The sequence below is a fragment of the Sceloporus undulatus genome, chromosome 6 (genome assembly GCF_019175285.1).
Source record: "Sceloporus undulatus isolate JIND9_A2432 ecotype Alabama chromosome 6, SceUnd_v1.1, whole genome shotgun sequence".
Taxonomy (NCBI): Eukaryota; Metazoa; Chordata; class Lepidosauria; order Squamata; family Phrynosomatidae; genus Sceloporus; species Sceloporus undulatus.
In genome coordinates this window covers 138,127,381-138,146,100 of record NC_056527.1, presented here as the reverse complement: position 1 = coordinate 138,146,100, position 18,720 = coordinate 138,127,381, and the positions used below count along the sequence as shown (strand labels likewise).

Sequence of the window (18,720 nt, the reverse complement as noted above, 5' to 3'; positions counted from 1 at the left end):
GTGTTCCTTCTGTAAAATGGCAAAATCAAGGTTTGGTTTTTGGAATATAGATAGATAGATAGATAGATAGATAGATAGATAGATAGATAGATAGATATAGATATAGATAGATATTCAAACCGTAGATGCTTGAATCCATGGATAAAAAAAATTGTGGATACAGAGAGCTGACTATACTACCTTTCCTGAGTCAACCTGACTTGGCAACAGCCACCCATGCCTTAGTTAGATTGTGTCTTGTCTACTGCAAAGTGCTTTGTGTGAGGCTCTCCTTCAAGAGTGCCAGGTAGTTTGAGATGCCTCAACATGGGGCAGCTAAGATACTAACTAGTAGATGTTACCACGATAATAGAAAGACCTGCACTGATTGCCAATTGCATTCCAAGCACATTTCAAGGTGCTGGTCGTAAGCTTTAAAATCCTAAATAGCTGAAGGGCTGGCTATTTCAGGGACCACCTGTCTTTGTATGAGCCTGTATGGACATTATGAGCATCAGGAAAGGCTTTCGTAATATTATGATCACTTGTAGAGACCTGCTGGACATGGGAGTAAGCTTATTCCCAGATTGTGGCATGCACCCCTCTTCAGTTTCCACTCCTGTTCTTTTTAGAGTGTGATAATACATCTCTTCAAACTTGCCTTTCAAACGTCTTTGATGTTTACTGATTATTGTGATGATTTTAAAGGTTTCAGTTATTCTGATGATTTTAATTGCACTATTGCCTAATTAGTTTTTGATCTGTTTTTAATTTGCCTTTAATTATATTTGTTAGCTGCCTTGAGCGCTAAGTCAAGATAAAAATGTGAGAAATTTAAAAAAGAAATGGCAATTAAAAGTCTAATGCTATCACCAACCATGGTAAAGAAAATAAATAGAATAACCCTTTCCCTACTGCGGTCAAAAGAAGTGCCTTTACATATGTAGGGACATTAGCCACCAATAGACAGTACAGTAATCTGATTGCAGCATTTGTTTTCAAGCTAGAAAATAGAATATTAACGTTGGGTTCAGAACATAGGATCAGGTGTAGCAACAAACCTCCCTGCAATGTATTTAGGGAGCTTCTCCAAAGATCAGCTCAACATGCAAGTGCATCACTTGATTACTGAACATTGCATATTTTTCCCTCTTTATTTAGAACATTATTTATGCCCTTCCTTTTGGATCTTGAAGGGGTCCCCAATGCAGCTTCTAACATTAAAAATACATCACATACACAGAAACAATCATCACCATAAAAGAGAGCAGAAAGCAGTAGAAGAGTCACTCAGCAGGGAGGAATTTAAAACAAACCAAAACCCTGGCAGAACAAATAAGTCTTAACCACTCGTTGTTTGCTTTCTTGGAGCTAAGTGGACAGGGGGAAATGGATAAAAACATTTTATTTTGCATTTGCTCTGGCATGACTTAAACATGCAATCGACTGCTTCTTTTATTATATGATAAATATTCATGTGTGAATTAGTCTTTCCTTTGATACTGAAGAGTCCATTCAGAAATGGGTGAAATTTTAGCAGTGATGACCAAGTGTTCAGGAACAGAGGACAGGTTGGTGTTGTGGGGGGAATGGCTGGATGTTGCTCACAAGCTTATAAAGGAATACATTAATAATACTAGCACAGTAGATGGCTTCAGGTTTCTTATCGAAACAGAGAGCACTAATTTGTATGGATACCTTCAAAAATATTCTGTGACACCAAAACTAAAGTTCTGGGGAAAGATTTTACCCCTTTTTTATTCCATAGGTTTGTTCTATCCTGAATTCCATTTCTCACTAAGTCCAACTGGAAGAAGCAAATGTCTAAAATAAATTCTGTGATTTTCAGTTTATTAGTATCTTTCTTCCTTCTGCCTGTCATATGCACCCAAAACAAGCCTGGATTATGATAGCACACTGCAAAAAAAAAAAAGAAAAAGAAAAAAAAAGCATTCTGGATGTGTTTTATTATATGAATGAGTCAAGATTTCTGCTATGTGATAATTACTGAAGCAGATATGAATACCTGTACATTGGCAGAACATCACACACAAACAAGACTTTTGATACACATAAATAACAACATGACTGCTTTTGTGCAGTGTTGTATCAATGCATCATTGCACATCAATAATAGATGTTAAGAAGAGGTAGGAAGAAGATCCACAACTTGTACTGATTCTTTTTAAAATGGAACAATAAAATATTACTTAAAAAATAAGTGAGGCAGGGCTGGGAAAGGCAAGGCAAAACAAAACAGTAAGGCAAGATAAAAATGTTAAAAAGCAATATAAAACCATATTAAAAGGGAACAAAGGAATCTCTTTAGAGTACACCCAACTGTGGTGATGCCATGCCAATAAAGAATTAATAATGCTTCAGAAACAAAACAAGATAATCTGAAGTTCTATCTGTGGAAAGATCTGCATGAGAATTTCAGATGTTCTTCAAGAAGAGAAGGATGGCCACATTGACCATTCGTCTCAGAGACGTCTGTTATCATTTTCATCCTCAAGATATTGTTTCTCTAAAGGCCCAATAAATTCTGAACTCTACTGTGGAACTTCTCTTCTGCAAAAGGTTTGGAGACAGGTCTTTGGATGTACAGTTTGTGCAACACGCATAGAAAGCCCATAAGATGTCACTGGTGTCCTCAAAGAGAACCCAGGAGTAAACCCAACATTCCCCATGACTTCACATTTCAAGGAAAGGTCAGTCATTTGATGGAGAAGCTTTCTCACTGAAAAATGTTGCTACGCTCCATGACTTATTCTTTCCCAGCCTTGTGTCCCTCTGTGTTGTCAGACTAATTTGCCAATCATCTCTGGCTACAGGCCAAGCTGGTGCAGGATGATGGCAGTTGGAGTCCAACTACATTTAGGAAATGAAGCTTGCAAAACACTGTGAGTCTGAATAAACCCAAGGATTCCAGAAGGCAGCTTGAAGGCCAGTTTGTGCTGAAAGATTACTCCATGTCCTCTTACCTGAGTCAAATCCTTGGCAAAAAAGTCACTGTCGCTTCCCATGATGGCATCATCTAAAATCTCCCATCGCTCTCCTACCCGAAACTCCATGATATAACGGTCAACTGGGAAGCTGTGATTGGCGGGAGGAAGCCATGACAACAGGACTCCTTGCTGCGTCCGATTGGCTGTTAGGCACCTTGGTGGAGTAACCAGCACCAGGGGTTCTGGAGTTGTGACAGGGAATGCTGGACAAAAAGAAAGTGGTGCGGGAGAGGAAAATCAAACATGATAAACCCATATGCAAAACCAAGTATCTTTGAATGGGGAACAGCTGCATTTTTCCTAAGCCGCACTAATCTTGTGCTTTATACTGGATAGGTAGCATATCAGTCAAATTGGTTGGATACTGATCATTTAAATGGGTCCAACCTTTTACTTTAATTGTTCTTTATGCTTGAAACTCCCTCTCATGTTATCTCTTCTGTGCCAGTTTTTCTTTCTGTGCCAGTCCTTCCTTCAAATTCACTTTTTTCGCAACACCTTTAGAGAAACTTCCTGGTACTTGCTCTCAGCCAAAATAAAGCATGCTGCCACAGTTCCATGTATCCATCCCCTTTCCCCCAACCCTTCCTACACTATCAAAATATATACTGCAAGATTCTCAAGTTCCCTGCTTGGCACATTTAATTGCATAACTTGCATATATAAACATTCTGTGTTTGGCAAGGAGAGAAAGGCTTGCTATATCTGTTGACAGAACTGTGGACAATCAGGGTCTGTGCCTCCAGGGCTCACCTAAAGTATTCACAGTGACCACCTCACTGAAGGAGCTCGTGCCCAGCTTGTTTTGGGCCAAGACACTGAACTGGTAGGCAGTCTCTGGTTCTAGATTATCCATGAGCATCCAACTGGGGCCAGCTGGTACAGGAAGAGAGAGCCAGTCATGAGGTCCAAATTGTGCCCGCTTCATCCTGGCGAGATAGAAGAAAGACAATCCAAGGGCTGGATTCTTTTTTGGAGGGAAAGAATCAAAGAGAAAGAGAAAAAGAGAAGAGAAGGCAGAGAGAAAGAGAGAGACAGACAACCCCTTAATGAACGATGGAATGGCTTGGGAGATGGGCCCAGGGACAACCAGGATTCTGCTAAAATATAAATACATATATAAAAATTCTGCATCGATATAATCCCACATTCTGTGACAGAAAATGCTGGATTCTGTGACCCAAACAAATCCAGCATATTTGCATGTTTGCTCTCAATTTGAAGTTACAAGGAAAAGAAAGAGAATCCCAATCTCATACACTGTGGCCTCCATGAGTGTAATTTTGCAGTTCCTCCAATTTCAGGAAGTAGTGGCCATTTATTTTTCAAGTTTAACTTGTAATAACTTCTTTTCTTTAAAAGAATGAAAGCTAAAATATGTAAGAAGACAGATTCTACAACCAATACTCTATGTCTTTTCTGCACTCAGGCTTCACGCACACACACCTTTTGTACCAAAAGGACCACATACCAAGGTTCTAAAAAGGGATGGACAAGTACCATGGACCACTTTCCAGCCCTGGGGACCTACATATACTTTATCATTTATCTAAATGGAATATGGCCAGAAGTGTTCTGCTTCCCTAAACTCACCTTTTTCTTACAAAACACATACAGTAGCTGCATCCTGAGGTTTTATTTAAAAGGAGAATCATGCTTCTTGGGGGCTTTCAGGAGCATTGTTCTTCTTTTCTTAACAAAAAGAAAAATGGGAGGGGAAGACTCTAAAGAATTGGGTAGGGTGGCTAGGATGGCACATGTTGCTCACCCCAGTTGTAAAGCCTTCCATTTTCCAACTGGCACAAGAAACAAAGAATGAATCCAGTTTCTGCTTGCTTTTCTAAACCTGGGCACTGATCTTCCTACTGAGAGGGGCATGACTAATAAAGTTATGATAGCCCTCAACAGTGTAATAATGATCAGAAATGAAATGTTTTTAACCAGCCATTCTGCTGCTGCTTGTGGCTATTTTTACTTGTGTCAGACTGATTATTTGTCATGGCAAATCTAAACATTTATTACTGATGTCCCTCTCCACGGCACAAAGCCAGCTCTGCTAACAGACATGCAGGTGGAGTCTAGGCCGAGTCATATGTCATCAGCGGGACTGCCAAATTAACCACAGAATTGAATTTTGCCTTCAGCTAAGCTCACCTGTGCAGCAGGCTCAGCAAACACCATGTCCAAAAGATGATTTCATTCACTCTGGCCACATTCCACAGAACTGAAGGCAGAGCACTGAAACAATGAAATGGGATTCCCAAGTTGCCTGAAAACTCCCCTTTGCACCACTGATTCTACAAAATCTTTTGACCTAACAATGCTGCTTGTACAGAATAAAAATTATTGGTAGCAGTAGGTTCAAGTCCTTACGGAGACGCCAGGTAACATACCAAGCAATGCAAAACTGTGTGTGCATGCATACATACACACACACAGTTTGGGCAACAGCACCTAGTAAAATTCATCAGCCTGCTAAGGGTAGACGTAAATTCCGGTGTGGGTTTTTGATGGAGTTTGTTGTAGGGCTATCCTTTAAAGCACTCCAGCTCTTTGGGAAATCATGGTTCTTTTTCAGGCTTGTCCGTGTCCTTATGTAACTTATTCGTTCCATCTGCAGGCTGTGATCAGGCAACAAAGCAACTATTACATAGGTAAATTCTTCTCTACTAGTCTGCTTTTTCCCCTTCTACTTCTCTGCAATTTGTCTGAGTTCTCTTGCAACTCCAACCATGCTATCTGGTCTCTTCCCATAGCACCTAGACAGTCTACTCACAACACAGTCTCTATCTCTGGCCCACCGCAAACTAATCCAGTGGGCAACCCTACCAGGTATTTTGATAAATGAGAAGGAGAACCCTTTAAGATATTTGTGGAAGTGGATAAGGCACCTAGAAGGAGAAACAAGCTTCTGAACATTAATGTTGCAAAGTAAAAAAAAAAAAACAACTCCAATCAAGCAGAATGAGTAAAACTCAGACAGATAAGAGGTTCCCAGGATATCATTCAAAACGGGAATGATAGATTAGTGTGGCATCAACAGGAAACAAGCAACAAACTGTGGATCTTTATCATCCATGGGTTCAATATTAATCCTTAGGACAGTGCCTTTAAGACTAGGAATTAAAGCAGTTTGGCACTGCTTTAACTGTCATGGTTTCATCCTACGGAGTCCAGGGATTTGCACCAGAGCTCTCTGACAGAGAAGGCTAAATATCTCACAAAACTACAAATCCCAGCATTCCATAGCATTGAGTCATGGGTGCTAAAGCAGTGTCAAACTGCATTAATTCTGCGGTGTAGGTGCAGCCAAAGTTGTAAAGCAGGCTGGGATTTTCTGAAAAAGATAAAATGAGTACACCCACAGTTTGTGATATTCCTTTGCAATGAATGATTTCATTTGAGAGCTTTGTGTGTTCTTCTATGTTTTATTATCAGTTCATATAAGCCAGAGAAGAATAAAAGTCAGGGATTGCGGAAGTCAAATTGCCCATCCAGGGAACTTGGAAAGCCACAAACACCCAAGTGGTCCCCCAACTCTGAAGTTTGTTGTGGGTTGTTCTCCTTTTTTTACAGAAATTATTATTATTATTATTATTATTATTATTATTATTATTATTATTAACCTTTATTTATAAAATGCTGTAAATTTACACACACACACACGACCCAAATGTGTCTGCGTGCCCCCTAGCTGATGTGGGAAACAACTGGGTTACATTACCAGGGGCACTGGATTATTTTTTGCCCTGAAGAAGCCTTTTTCCAAAATAGCAAACAACCCGATAATATCTTCCGCTTCCCCTTCCTGTAAGATCTCTCCTGGGCCTAAAATGATCCATGGGATGCCAGAAATGTAAAGGGCACTGCAAGAAATCCCAAAGCATTTTTTCCCAAAGGGGGTGCTGAAGGGCCATATGTGACCAACAGATCAAATGTCCCCTATAATTGATATAGAGCAATAGGTGGACTTATCAGTACTGGCCATTGCCTTACATCAAATAAGAACCCACCTTAGAATATGCCCCCCAAAAAAACCTTTGCAAGGTACTGTGTCCAGTGTCTATTTGCTCAGTAGAACATACACCAGAGAATACATTTCCTGAAAATAACAATAATAATAATAATAATAATAATAATAAATGCTGAAAGCCATTCAGCATCTTCCAAAAATGAATCATCATGGGTCTAAAAGAATGGGTTTAATTAAGAGACAGCTGCCATTCCTTCTCTTCCACACCTCTGGGAACATTTTCTGCGGGCTGGGACCAAATCACACATTTTGCTCTCCTATCACATTACCCTATAAAATGCAACATGAAGGTACAAAAATGTCGTTTTGCAAAAGCATAATTTAACAACAACAAAAAAAAAATAGCCCAGAAAGCTGGCAGCATAGAAGAGAAGCAGCTGGCTGCTCTCCTCCAAGGTGAGATGGGGCTCACAGACGGAAAGCAGTTTAATCATTCCTTCTCAAGGACATTTTAATCACGGAGGCAGCTGTGTAAATTCGGTTCTCTAAGCCTATTCCCTCAACTGGTCCCACTTTCTCCCTGCCTTTCTCCTCCTTTTCCCTCTCTCTCTCTGCTTCCCCTCCCCACACTTCCCTCTCATCTCCTTCCTTCTTTCCTTCTGCCTCTCTTTTTGTCTTTCTACACAATCAAGTCCCATTGCCCTCCACTTCCCAAGTTCCTCTATTATCCTCCTTCCAAAGCCAAACAGACGTTTATTATGAGGCGAGCATATCCGATCTTTCCGGTATCAGTGCACTCCATCTGGTCAAATTAAAACAGGGGAGAGGAAAGAAAGAAAGAAAGAAAGAAAGAAAGAAAGAAAGAAAGAAGACTCCGAGGACCTGAGAGGAGGAACATGACTGAAATGCAGAAGGTCAACTTGGCACTTCTGTCAGAGTCAAGAGAGGGACAGAATATCAATCAGCTCAGAGGCATAGTGAGAGACCTGCCTTTCCTTCCACACAGCCCACTCCACAAGGCAAGAAACCCGCTGCAGCAGCATTTCAGTGTCCCACCACTTTGCAGAAAGATGGAAACACAGGGAAATGCCTTCTACCAAGTCAACTATTGCTCTGAAGCAGTTTTCCCGAGTCTCAGACATAACCTGCCATCTAGTCCTTTATTTATTTTAAAAGTTTGGAGATGGTAGGGCTTACATCTGCAGCCTCCTGTGGGCAGCACTTATGCACTGACACTGAACTATGCTCCCCTCCTCTTGCCACACAAACCAAGCACAGCAGGGTCTATCACTCTCTTAGGATCTCATCTACTTTGGCTCTAAGCCGGTCTTGATCAGTCAACGATGGCACAATATACTCTAAAAACATTATACAACATATTGAGGTCCATCACGGAAGAAGTGAAAATGTAACTGCAGAACATGAAAACAACCCATTAGCTTCCCTGTGGCTGATGGAATCACTGTATGAAATCCCTGTGTGGGATTATTAACATGAAAAAAAATCAAGGTGTAAAATTTTCCACAGAAGAGAAGTCCATTTATAGTTGCTCTCTTCCTCGTTCTTCAAGAATCTGACCAATATCCAAACATGTCAAGTTATCAAGTTAATTGTTCCAAGTGGACTTAGCCTGAGGATGTCACAGTGTCACATGCCTACTCCAAGTTCTGGCCAAAGGGGAAAGAAAAGAAGCAGAGAGCAAAGCATGCTGGGATGACTCACAGAGGGCCGTACCAAACTGAGAATGTCTGTTCGTATCCGCCATCATAGCCAGGCTCCCAGGAAACATTGGCAGAGGTCATGGAGACTGAGATGCGCACATTGCCCGGAGCATGAGGGCTTGTGCCTGAAAGAAGAGGGAAAATAGAGATTGTGGCTGTCAATACAAATATTCTGGTGTTTAAATCAGCCTTTCCCAAGATGGTGCCCTCCAGATCTAAAACTACAATTTACTTAATCCGAGCATGAGTCAGAACTAGGGTAGGCTCACTGGACCAATGGTAATTCAACATGTATGTTCCAATGGTTCAATGGTACTACTCTAATTGGGACTAACAATAGGACTCAGGTCCATGGGAGATACACAATCCAACACTTCTGGAGGGTACCAGGTTGAGGAAGGCTAGCTCAAGTTAGTGAAGAGGAAACTGTTACTTTGAAAACTGTTAGACTGTGGCTTATAGAGATGTATAACATTTCTTCTTTCCCTTATTTTACTCAGTTTTCAGACTACTAACATCCTCAGTAATTACTGTTAGTTTTCCTATCTGTATCATTTCTGCTACTTTTTACACTGAAGCAGCACACCAGTTTTGCCAACCATAAACCTGGCTGACTGGCCAGAATGTTTCATGACTGCCACCAAAGTCACTGGCATTATCATTACTACCCCATGTAGGTAGCAAAATTCAAGGAAAGCATCCATGGTCTGGCTCAGATAGAAAAGATAAAAACAACAAAACCGCAGGACATTAGCCTCAGACCTTGCTTCTCATTCAGAACAATTCATACCATTAGGAAAGCTCTTGCTTAGCCAAGCCTCTATGTCCTATAGTTTCGCTGTTTTTATCTTTTCTATTTGAGCCAGATTATGGATGCCTTTCTTGAATTTTACTAGCTATATCTGGCCCTTGGAATATCTCTGGAACTCAACTTTCATTTGTCTTGGACCACTCAAAAGCCCCTTGCACATCTGTTTGTAATCTCAACCCATGCCTGCCCCAAATATATGCTTTGGGCATTTACAACCAAGCCAAGATTCACAACTACTTAGGGCCCTGATCCATGTTGGGCCCTATCAAATATTGAGGGTGAAACTAAATATCCCTGTAATTGCAAACTACAGGTTGAGAAACATGTTCCACTTGGCAGGAAAAGAAGCTTTTGTTTTGAGTACATCTACAGACATAGCCAAAAAAGGCCAAACAAATAATAAAAAGAGGACAGATTTTTGAGAGCAGATTCACTGGAGCAAAAAATTAAAGGGAAACATTGCTATTCTCTTCCTGAGAACTGTTCCTGATTTGTGCTTTTCAGAAACAACATTTGCCACAGCTATCATGCAAGAAATATGAGCTTCCCTTGGCACAGGAGAGCATATCACCTTCCTCCATATATCCCTTCGTCACTCTATTGACCCAGGGGCTCAAGTAGTTGACTCCTAGAGAAGTCCAAAGAAGCAGCCGATGCAATATAAAGAATCCATAGAACAGGAGACCAAGAAATATTGGGAGAATAGATCCCAAGATTCTATTTCACCTGCTCCATCCAGAACAGAAGGTGACCAATTGGAAGATTTTCTTCATTTGTCCACAGGGTGGGCAGCAACACAACATTTTCTGATCTATTGTCACTTTAGGCAAAGTTTCCATTATTCTTTCCTGTTGTGTGTCATGTTTTGTTCTCTTCCACATTAGTTATGAGTCAGCTCAGTACTTCTGTGCACCTGTGCATGAAGCCTAAGCTATTTATATTGTTTTCATAATAACATCAGCAGAGCCAGCATTGTAAAGCATTTGAGTGTTGGACTAGGACTCTGAGAAATCAAGATTTGAATTCCCACTCAGCCAGGGAAACCCACTGAGGACCATGGACAAGTCAGTCTCCCTCAGCCTAAGAGGAAGACAAGGCAAGACTCCTATGAATAAGAGCATGTCTGCACAAACCAATTACACTGGACTCACCACTTGACCTGTCTACACAATGCAGGGCCAAATCCCCAATTCAGGTACAGACTGAGTGGCTGTTTACAGGTGTCTTACTGTGTCATCTGATGATGACATTGCAATGACTTTCTCCCTTTAAGTACTGCCACTTTTCAAAGTATCTTTCATCCCTAATTTTTCTCTTTGTAATCTAGTCTTCTTTTGTTCATTATTCTGTCACCTAACAAACCATCAGGAGCACTCCATGGCAATTCGTCCTGCGAAATATCCTTGGTGCCTGTATTCTAACTCCCTCTGCTCTGGCCTCACTGTCAAATCTGCACTTTCATTCACACCATCTTCTTTGATCTCTCAGCCTCTCCTTAAGATTTTCATTGGACATTTCTTTTCACAGTGTTGATAGTTTCCTGAAAACTGCCATCACATGCCATGATGGGGAATCTGTGACACTTCATCCACTAAAGCAAATACTGTACACTGTTTTGACACCACCAGAATTGTGTAGTTCTCAAGCTGCTATAGTTCCATATTGAAGGAGTCCAAACCAAGCTATTGCACATTTCCTTATTTGAAAACAGTGCTCCAATTATGGGAGAAAGAGAATGCAAAATTAATTAAATCTACCTGGTAGCCAAATTAGTCTTCCCTCTATAACGTTCTAAAAACTGTATCTTAGAGGACAGTGAATAAAATTTATCTGAAGATGACTTAAAAATGAAAACTATGCTGTTGCATCCAGTGATGAGACTATTTATCAGACTATGATGAATCACTGTCGCACACCTAGCTTAAGAGCACAGTACTTCAGGAACTAAAAAATTATAACCCCCCCCCCAACCTGCAATGCCTTGTAGCAGACCTTCCAAATCTTCCCATACCTACCGATGACTGTCAGATGAGTGCTAGCTGTTATGCTTGTGACTATGTTGGTAGCGACACATTCCCACTCTCCGTGGTCATCCTTACTGAGAGATCGGAATTGGAGGCTGCCGCTTGGAAGAGTGTTGTGCTTGCTTCTACTGGGCTTCCCTACCTTGGTCAAACAACAGAGAAAACACAGGGGAAGGAAGGAGAGAGAGAGGGGGTGAGAGAAAAAATAACTCAGAGGCATGTTTCAAGGACATGAGACCAAGGCAACACTATGCCAACAGGATTGTCACATACTGGAGGGATCCTGACCCTTTCCTGTAGGGATACCCATAAGTACCTAACCAACAAGCAAGACTAAATCATTGGCCAGAGACTCAGAACAAAGTAAGTTCCCAGAAGACAATCTGGACAGGTAAAGCAGGTAAGAGCCAGCATGGTGTGGCAGATTGAGTGTTGAACTAGGACTCTGAACAACAGGTTTCAGTTCCCTTCTTGGTCATGAAAACCATTGGTGAGCTTGAGTTAGTCACATGCTCTCAGCCTCAGCAGACTGCAATGAGAAATCTCCTCTGAACAAATGTTGCCAAGAAAACCCCATGATAGGTCTTAGGAACAACTCCAAGGCACACAACAACAACGATGAAGAGTAGCACAAAATAGATCTTAGTTAGTCTCTGTATGGGCTATGATATCCCAGGAACAGCCTTGCCTAAGATCTGCCACAACTTTCCCCTGTTAACTTCAGCCCTCCTAGATGGCTACTCATACATAATCTCATTGTGTCGCCCAGTACAGCCACGTTGGCAGTGAATCACACTCTGAGATCAGAACAAGGTGCCTAGCATTGATCCCATGACTGGACTGACCTCAGAATGAGGGCCCCTCACTTCTGTGGCAGCCAAGCCAGGTGGCACAATGGGACATGTTTTAAACAGCCATCTGTGTCTGAATAGAGGACTCCAGATCTTCCAGTAAGAGTCAGAACAACTAATTACTTTTTTAAAAAATCCACTGTAAGAGGTGTATATCCTGGTTTTGGCATTGAACAGGCTGGATATCATCTGCGCTGTTCGTGCCAGACTTGAGGATTGTCTGTGTTATCCAGACTCCTTGGCAAGAGGTCAGGGGGAGGGTATTTTATTTCACCCATCCAGGCAGGGCCTAAGTGAGCACCAGAGAACCAGCAAAGGCTTCAGAAAATTGTAGAAAACATCAAGGAAACAGACAGGGCAGAGAAAGGACATGTCAGTGTCACACATATAAGCTTTGGGTAGGCAAAGGCCAGTGGCAAAGTGCAGCAGAGGAACAAGACAAAGGGCTCATTATTGTTTTAGGTGCAAAGAATTCTATGGGAAGGCCAAGCTGCCTGTCTTCAGCCTTGCATGGTGTGTGTGTGTACACACACACACATACACATATGCACGCACACACACACACACACAGTTAGAATGATTGTAGTCCACCAATGTAAGTTTTTGACAATTATAAACAGGAGTTCAGAATCAGGATCTCTTAACAAATACATTATGGGAAAGTCTTCAACTCTTCTGGAAGAAGACAACTACTGCCTTGCTGAACAAGGTAGAAAAAGGTACACCTGGCTCCCAATCTTTATACGGTTTCCTAGTAAGGAGCCTATGTACAGTTATCCACCAGAAACTGGTCAGTGATCCTATTCACAGATGACAATCAATCTTCTCTCTCCTTCTTGCTTTCTAAGAAGATCAAAAAAAGGTATTTACAACCAGATCCTGCAAGGTATGCACCATGGAGTTCTATTACTAGTGTTACTTAGTGTAGTGTTCTATATCAGTAGAGGGAGTTAGGAGCCCATGGAATTCACTTGCTTTCACCCTTTCAAGAAGACAGCCCTTGGTTAAAAATGTCTAGGGCTGTACTTTGCCTGGGGAAGCAGTTTTGCTGCAGTATCACATATATGAGAATTTTCCCCTCCCTTCTGTCCATTGTATGTTGCTTTTGTTGCTCAGTGAAAAAAGGAAAGGCTAGTACTGAGAGGGGGTCAAGGTGAGCAAAATGGCATTCAAGGGAATCCAAGGAACATGAGCAGATCCCCAGTTACACTAGCATAGGTACTGTTTTACACATTGCACAAAAAGATATCCAATGCTTCTTTGTGCAATGTCTTGGTTCTGGGTGAAAAGGAGCAGCTTGATACTTTGGGGTGCAATTCTATGCCTCCGCTATCGCTGTATAGCTGTCATACCATTCCTGGTCTACTGCCAGGAAAGAAAGGGTAGCCTTTGCCCTTGTCTGGAGGGTAATGGCTGCTTATGCTTCCCTAGCTTTCCAACATCAGCCAGATAATATCTAGGGGTCGGTCTACACTTGCCAGAATACTCTGAGCTATCCCTGGAGTATTCTGCCTCCAAATTCCCCCCTTATTTCTTTTGCTGCAGGTTATCACCTCTCACAGTGGCTGACTTCCCACGTGTTTCTTGCCCGGTGCCACCGAGGTCAGAATGAGGCAGCCAGGCATGCTATCAATGCTGGGCACCTCGTTCTGACCTAAGAGCAACTTGTGCCAGAGTGAAAAGACAGATGCCAGCGCTGCTGCAAAAGGAGACGAAAACCAGCAGGAGGAGGAATATAAGGAACGGGATATGAAGAAACAGATTGGTTCCCAATTGGCAAAGGGGTCAGGCAAGACTGACTTGTTCAACTTGTATGCAGAAAATATCATACAAAGAGCAGGTTTAGACTTAGAAGGAGGAGGAGTGAAGTTAGGAGGGAGGGACATGAAGAATCTAAGATGTGTGAATGACACCATACTACTAGTGGAAAACATCATAACTTGGAACAATTACTGAGGAAGGTCAAAGCAAAAGGTGCAAAGGCAGGCTAACTGCTGCCTTTGTGGTGCTGGAGAAGAGTGCTGAGGAAACTGTGGATGGTCAAAAAGACAAATAAATGGATCCTTAAAACAGATCACGCCTTAACTCTCCCTGGATGCCAAGATTATGAAAATGAGACTGCTGTATTTTGGGACACACCACAAGAAGACACAACTCAATAGAAAAGACAGTAATACAAGGAAAGGTGGAGAGTAGTAGAAAGAGAGGAAGATTGCATACAAGATGGATAGACTCAATTAGGGAAAACATTAACTTGAATCTGCAGGACTAAAGCAGAACAATGAAGGGCAGGGGGGCTTGGAGATGTCTCATGCACAGGGTCACCATGAGCTGGGACCAACTCGAAGGCAGTTAACAACAACTAGGGAAAGGAAGCCTTGAATTGGGTGCGGGCAAAATGAAGACAGTTGGATTTTGGCTCTGCTTCATGGAAACAGGATGCAGTGACCCCAGAGGGAATTCAGGGTAAATCACCCATGCAGACAAGCCCCAGGTCTATTCTTTCCGCCAGTCATTGGCCAAGAGGGAGGTCTGAACCTGGGAGTCTTCAGATGGCTTTGTATGCCTATATAAATATGCTGATAGAGATTTAGGCTCTGCCAGTATGACAACAGGATCTTGAACTTAGACTCCAGGAGGAGTCTGGTTAGGAGAGCAGATCAAGACTCTGGAGAGAGAGCTTTTTCAGAGGCTATGAGGGGCAGTGTCTGGAAAAGTAATTGTTTTGGCTGTGACCATGTAAGTTGTTTTTTTCAAAAAGGCATTTTTCCAAGCTGTGCAAAGGTGAGACTGAGAACTGAGACCCACAGAAGAAACATGAGTCCCCAAGCCCCAAATGAAGTTATTATGAAGTTTATTAGGTAACTCTGGCCCTCTGTCTCACAGACACATACAGACTAGATGAAAAAAGTGGCAGAAACCCTCATGCAAGTTCTCTGAATTCCATAGAGGAAGAACAGAATACAAACAGTTCACACATGCATACACACACTGACAATTTTGAAGAAGCTGTCAGGTAATACAAAGCTGCCAAGATTCACAGCCTGCTGCTGTCCAGAGCTAGTGTGGTGTAGTACTTAGTGTGTCAGGCTTTGGCTGGGGGAATCCCAGATTCAAATCCTCATCCATTTTGGAATGGGCAACCAAAATGACAACCCCATCTTATTGTGCCCCATTCTTGTCATCACATGTTTCTTCTCGCTTGCAAGAGGTAACTAGTGGTATGAAACAGACAGAAGGGAAACACACCAACACCCTTGATGTCAAGATGTTGGGTACAGATTAACCAAACGTTATGGTAGGAAGGAGCCTAATTCAGGGTTGCTGTGCTTGTCTGGTCTTCACAGGGCAACTGGAGAAAGAAGTCTTGGTGGTGGTGGTGGTAAGGATCTGTGGTACATACTTGTACAGAGGAGCAAGAAAAGGGAGGGAGTAAAGAGCAGCCACTTTTGCAGACGGATGCTCCTAAGATTTCTGCAGTTTCTAATGCTTTCTTGCAAGGAGCTGGATTCCCCCACCCAGCAGCGGGACAGAGCGGCAGTGTTACAGCCCAAAGAGAAGCAGCTGAACCTGCAGTTTGCTCTTACCAGGACAGAGTGTGGCTTCTCTGTCTGCAATATTCATCAAAAGCCAAAGGCACTGCAGATTTTTCTGGCAGGCCAGGTACCTTTCTCCAGGCGATGACAGGAAAGGGATCTCCTGCAGCGGCACAGGGTATCAACAGCTCCCTCCCTGCCTCTTGTCTGTACTCCCAGCCTGGTAGCACCGTGAAATAGGGTGGGTCCTGAAGGCAGGAGGCGGCAGAGATTGGGGAGAAAGGAGAGAGAAAGGGAAAATAAATAACATCGAACCATTCTCATTGAGTAAACAGCATTAAAAAGAGCTCTTCCAACCAATTACAGAACTTTTAGCTGATTAATGAATGTGCCAAAAGCCATACAGTTAGTAGATTACACTGACATACATACAAGCATTGACCCATGTAAATTCACAGATAGGAGGGTGCATGCAAGATCTCCATCCATAGTGGTACTCTCTCAGCTGTGCATTTTTATTACTGTTTAGTCAACCTCAGAGAGATCCACTGATACTATACACTGATATTGTGTGATTTTGTGAGTTTGTGTGTGTGAAAGAGAGACAGAGAGAGGAAAGGGAAGGGTAGGGAGAGAGGCTCACAAGTAGAGCTCAGATAATTTACTGGATATACTAGACTATAATCCGATCTCATATATAAGTTGAGGTCAGGTTTGGGATCCATTTTTGACTAAAATTTCTAGAATTGTACATGAATATATACAGTACTCTACTGGGACATTTTACTTTTTTATAAAACTGGGACAATTTACTTACTTGGACACTAAAACTCCCAGAATTCACCAGCCAGCAGTCATATTAGTAGGCAGATTCTGGGAATTCTAGTCGCCATATGTATCTTTTCTGCAGTTTGCTCACAGGATAGGAATTTTAAACAGCTGAGATACCTTCAGTACCAGTCGGGCAGGGGGTGACTGGCCCATTGTACCCAGAGCATTATAAGGCACGCAGGTGTATGTGCCAAGAGCTTCTTCCGTTGCCTCTTCTATTCGAATTGAGCCATCTTCCATTAGACTCCAGCCAGAAAACTGCAAAAGCAAAAGAGATGTACACATTGTATGTTCCTGTAATTCGTGTATTATGTATGATCCCCCCCCCCCCCCCCAAAAAAATTACCTAGTTTAAGGTGCATCTATTTAAATGTGGATGCGCTCTGGACTAGAATACACTTGCCCCTCCCCTTTAGCTAGCTGTTAAAATATTTACGTAATGCTTTTAATTTGTCAGTAGATGCCGCTATAATGCAGTTTACATCATCTAGTCATAAAAAGCAGGACTGTCTTTGGCAGAGATCCAGTATCTACAGTATAGGTAGCGTTGCATGAGCAGCTCCATGTCTTGCCACCACCCCACAGCTGTCAGACCCAAGGAAGGACCCTTGCTGCTTTCACTTATCAGAGAGAAGAGGAAGTGAAAGGTTATTCAGCCTATAGAGAAGCAGCTGATCTCTGCTTGGTGGGGCAGTGAAAGTGTACTTGCAAAAAATGATCCACATTTTCCTTCCCTTGCAAGCCTAGAGCAGTCAGATCTTGATGGTCTGAACTGGCTCCCGCTTCCTTCTCTCTCACCAGTAAGTCATGTCAGTGGAGGACCCTTCTATGGCTTGAGAGCTATTGGGTTGTGGGAGGTTTTTGGACAGAATGAAACTTCTGCACCACATCCAAAAAGGACTTAGAAAAATGCAAGCTGCGCTTATCCATGTATGCCGGCCTTTATGTGTAATTGTAGGACTCTTCTTTAAAAATTTTGAGATTACGATTTGAAGAGGAGGAGGACAACCCGGATCTTAGAAACATTAGTTTAGCACTAACACATTAATGTTACATCACAGAAGAAATCCAGTACATTAATACTGAAATGTTCAGAAATTTTTAATAAAATTAATTTGTCCATTTAATCACTTGTAAAATTATTACAAGTTTAAAATATATTTCACATTACTAAAAACAACCAATAATAAAAGTAATGAGACATGTTAATCACTATGCAAAAACAGTGCCATTGGTGTCTAGCAAAATAAGGAATTTTAAAATAGCTGCTGGAGATTTAACAAATTTTAGGCAACAAGCTTACTTCTTCTTTTTTACCAAGTACTTCAGAAGACTGTAATGGAGGTGGAGGCTTATGATACTGTTTTCTGTTGTAATTTCTTTCACATATATACACTTACACACAGAATTGATTCTTACAAGGAAAAGGATGCAAGCAGTTAAAGCTAGCTTTGGCTAGGGATCCAGGCAACCTGCCACTACTCTGATCTGGCAACACAACAGAACTGCAAACAAGACAGACACACCAGTAAAGGAGGTTTTTTAAACAATAGGTCAGAACTGATCAGGTGGTATGGACTGGCTACTATAAATGCTTCCAGTTTAGGTGCATGTCACAGTCAGCATGATGTAGCTGTTTGAGCACTGCACTACAACTCTGGATAGTAGGGTTCAATACGCTATTTGGATATGGAAACCCACTGGGTGAGCTTGAATGACTCAGTCTCAGAAAACCCCCTGATAGTCTTGACTTAGAGTCTTTATAAGTTGGAAATGACTTAAAGGCACACAACAACGACAACAACAACAACAACGCAGTCCATGCAATGGAAGAACTCCTCAGGTCCCTTTGGGGAGAAAGGCAGATCGAAATTAAATAAATAACATAGAATAAAAATAAAAATAAGAACTCTACATCAGTGTTCCCTACAACATACTAAGTTAATCACTGGATTCCCAGTGATTGGGCGGCATATAAATAAATCC

At 41.9% G+C, this 18,720-nt stretch overlaps 1 protein-coding gene across 5 annotated transcripts in view; it reads right to left on the bottom strand.

The window, feature by feature from the left end:
* The window catches only part of IGSF9B (immunoglobulin superfamily member 9B), a 140,086-nt gene that overhangs the window by 31,293 nt on the left and 90,073 nt on the right, over window positions 1-18,720 (bottom strand). For 4 of the 5 annotated variants that reach the window (XR_006104830.1, XM_042477404.1, XM_042477407.1 and 1 more), the window contains exons 9-14: window positions 16,852-16,992; window positions 16,035-16,151; window positions 11,508-11,658; window positions 8,683-8,806; window positions 3,741-3,916; window positions 2,964-3,190 (exon numbers count right to left, since the gene is read on the bottom strand). Coding sequence is in view for 4 of the 5 variants with exons in the window: in XM_042477404.1 (XP_042333338.1) it covers window positions 2,964-3,190; window positions 3,741-3,916; window positions 8,683-8,806; window positions 11,508-11,658; window positions 16,035-16,151; window positions 16,852-16,992 (936 nt within the window). In the remaining variant the exon portion in view is untranslated. The remainder of the gene's footprint in view (window positions 1-2,963; window positions 3,191-3,740; window positions 3,917-8,682; window positions 8,807-11,507; window positions 11,659-16,034; window positions 16,152-16,851; window positions 16,993-18,720) is intronic. The other variant, XM_042477405.1, reaches the window with a different exon arrangement.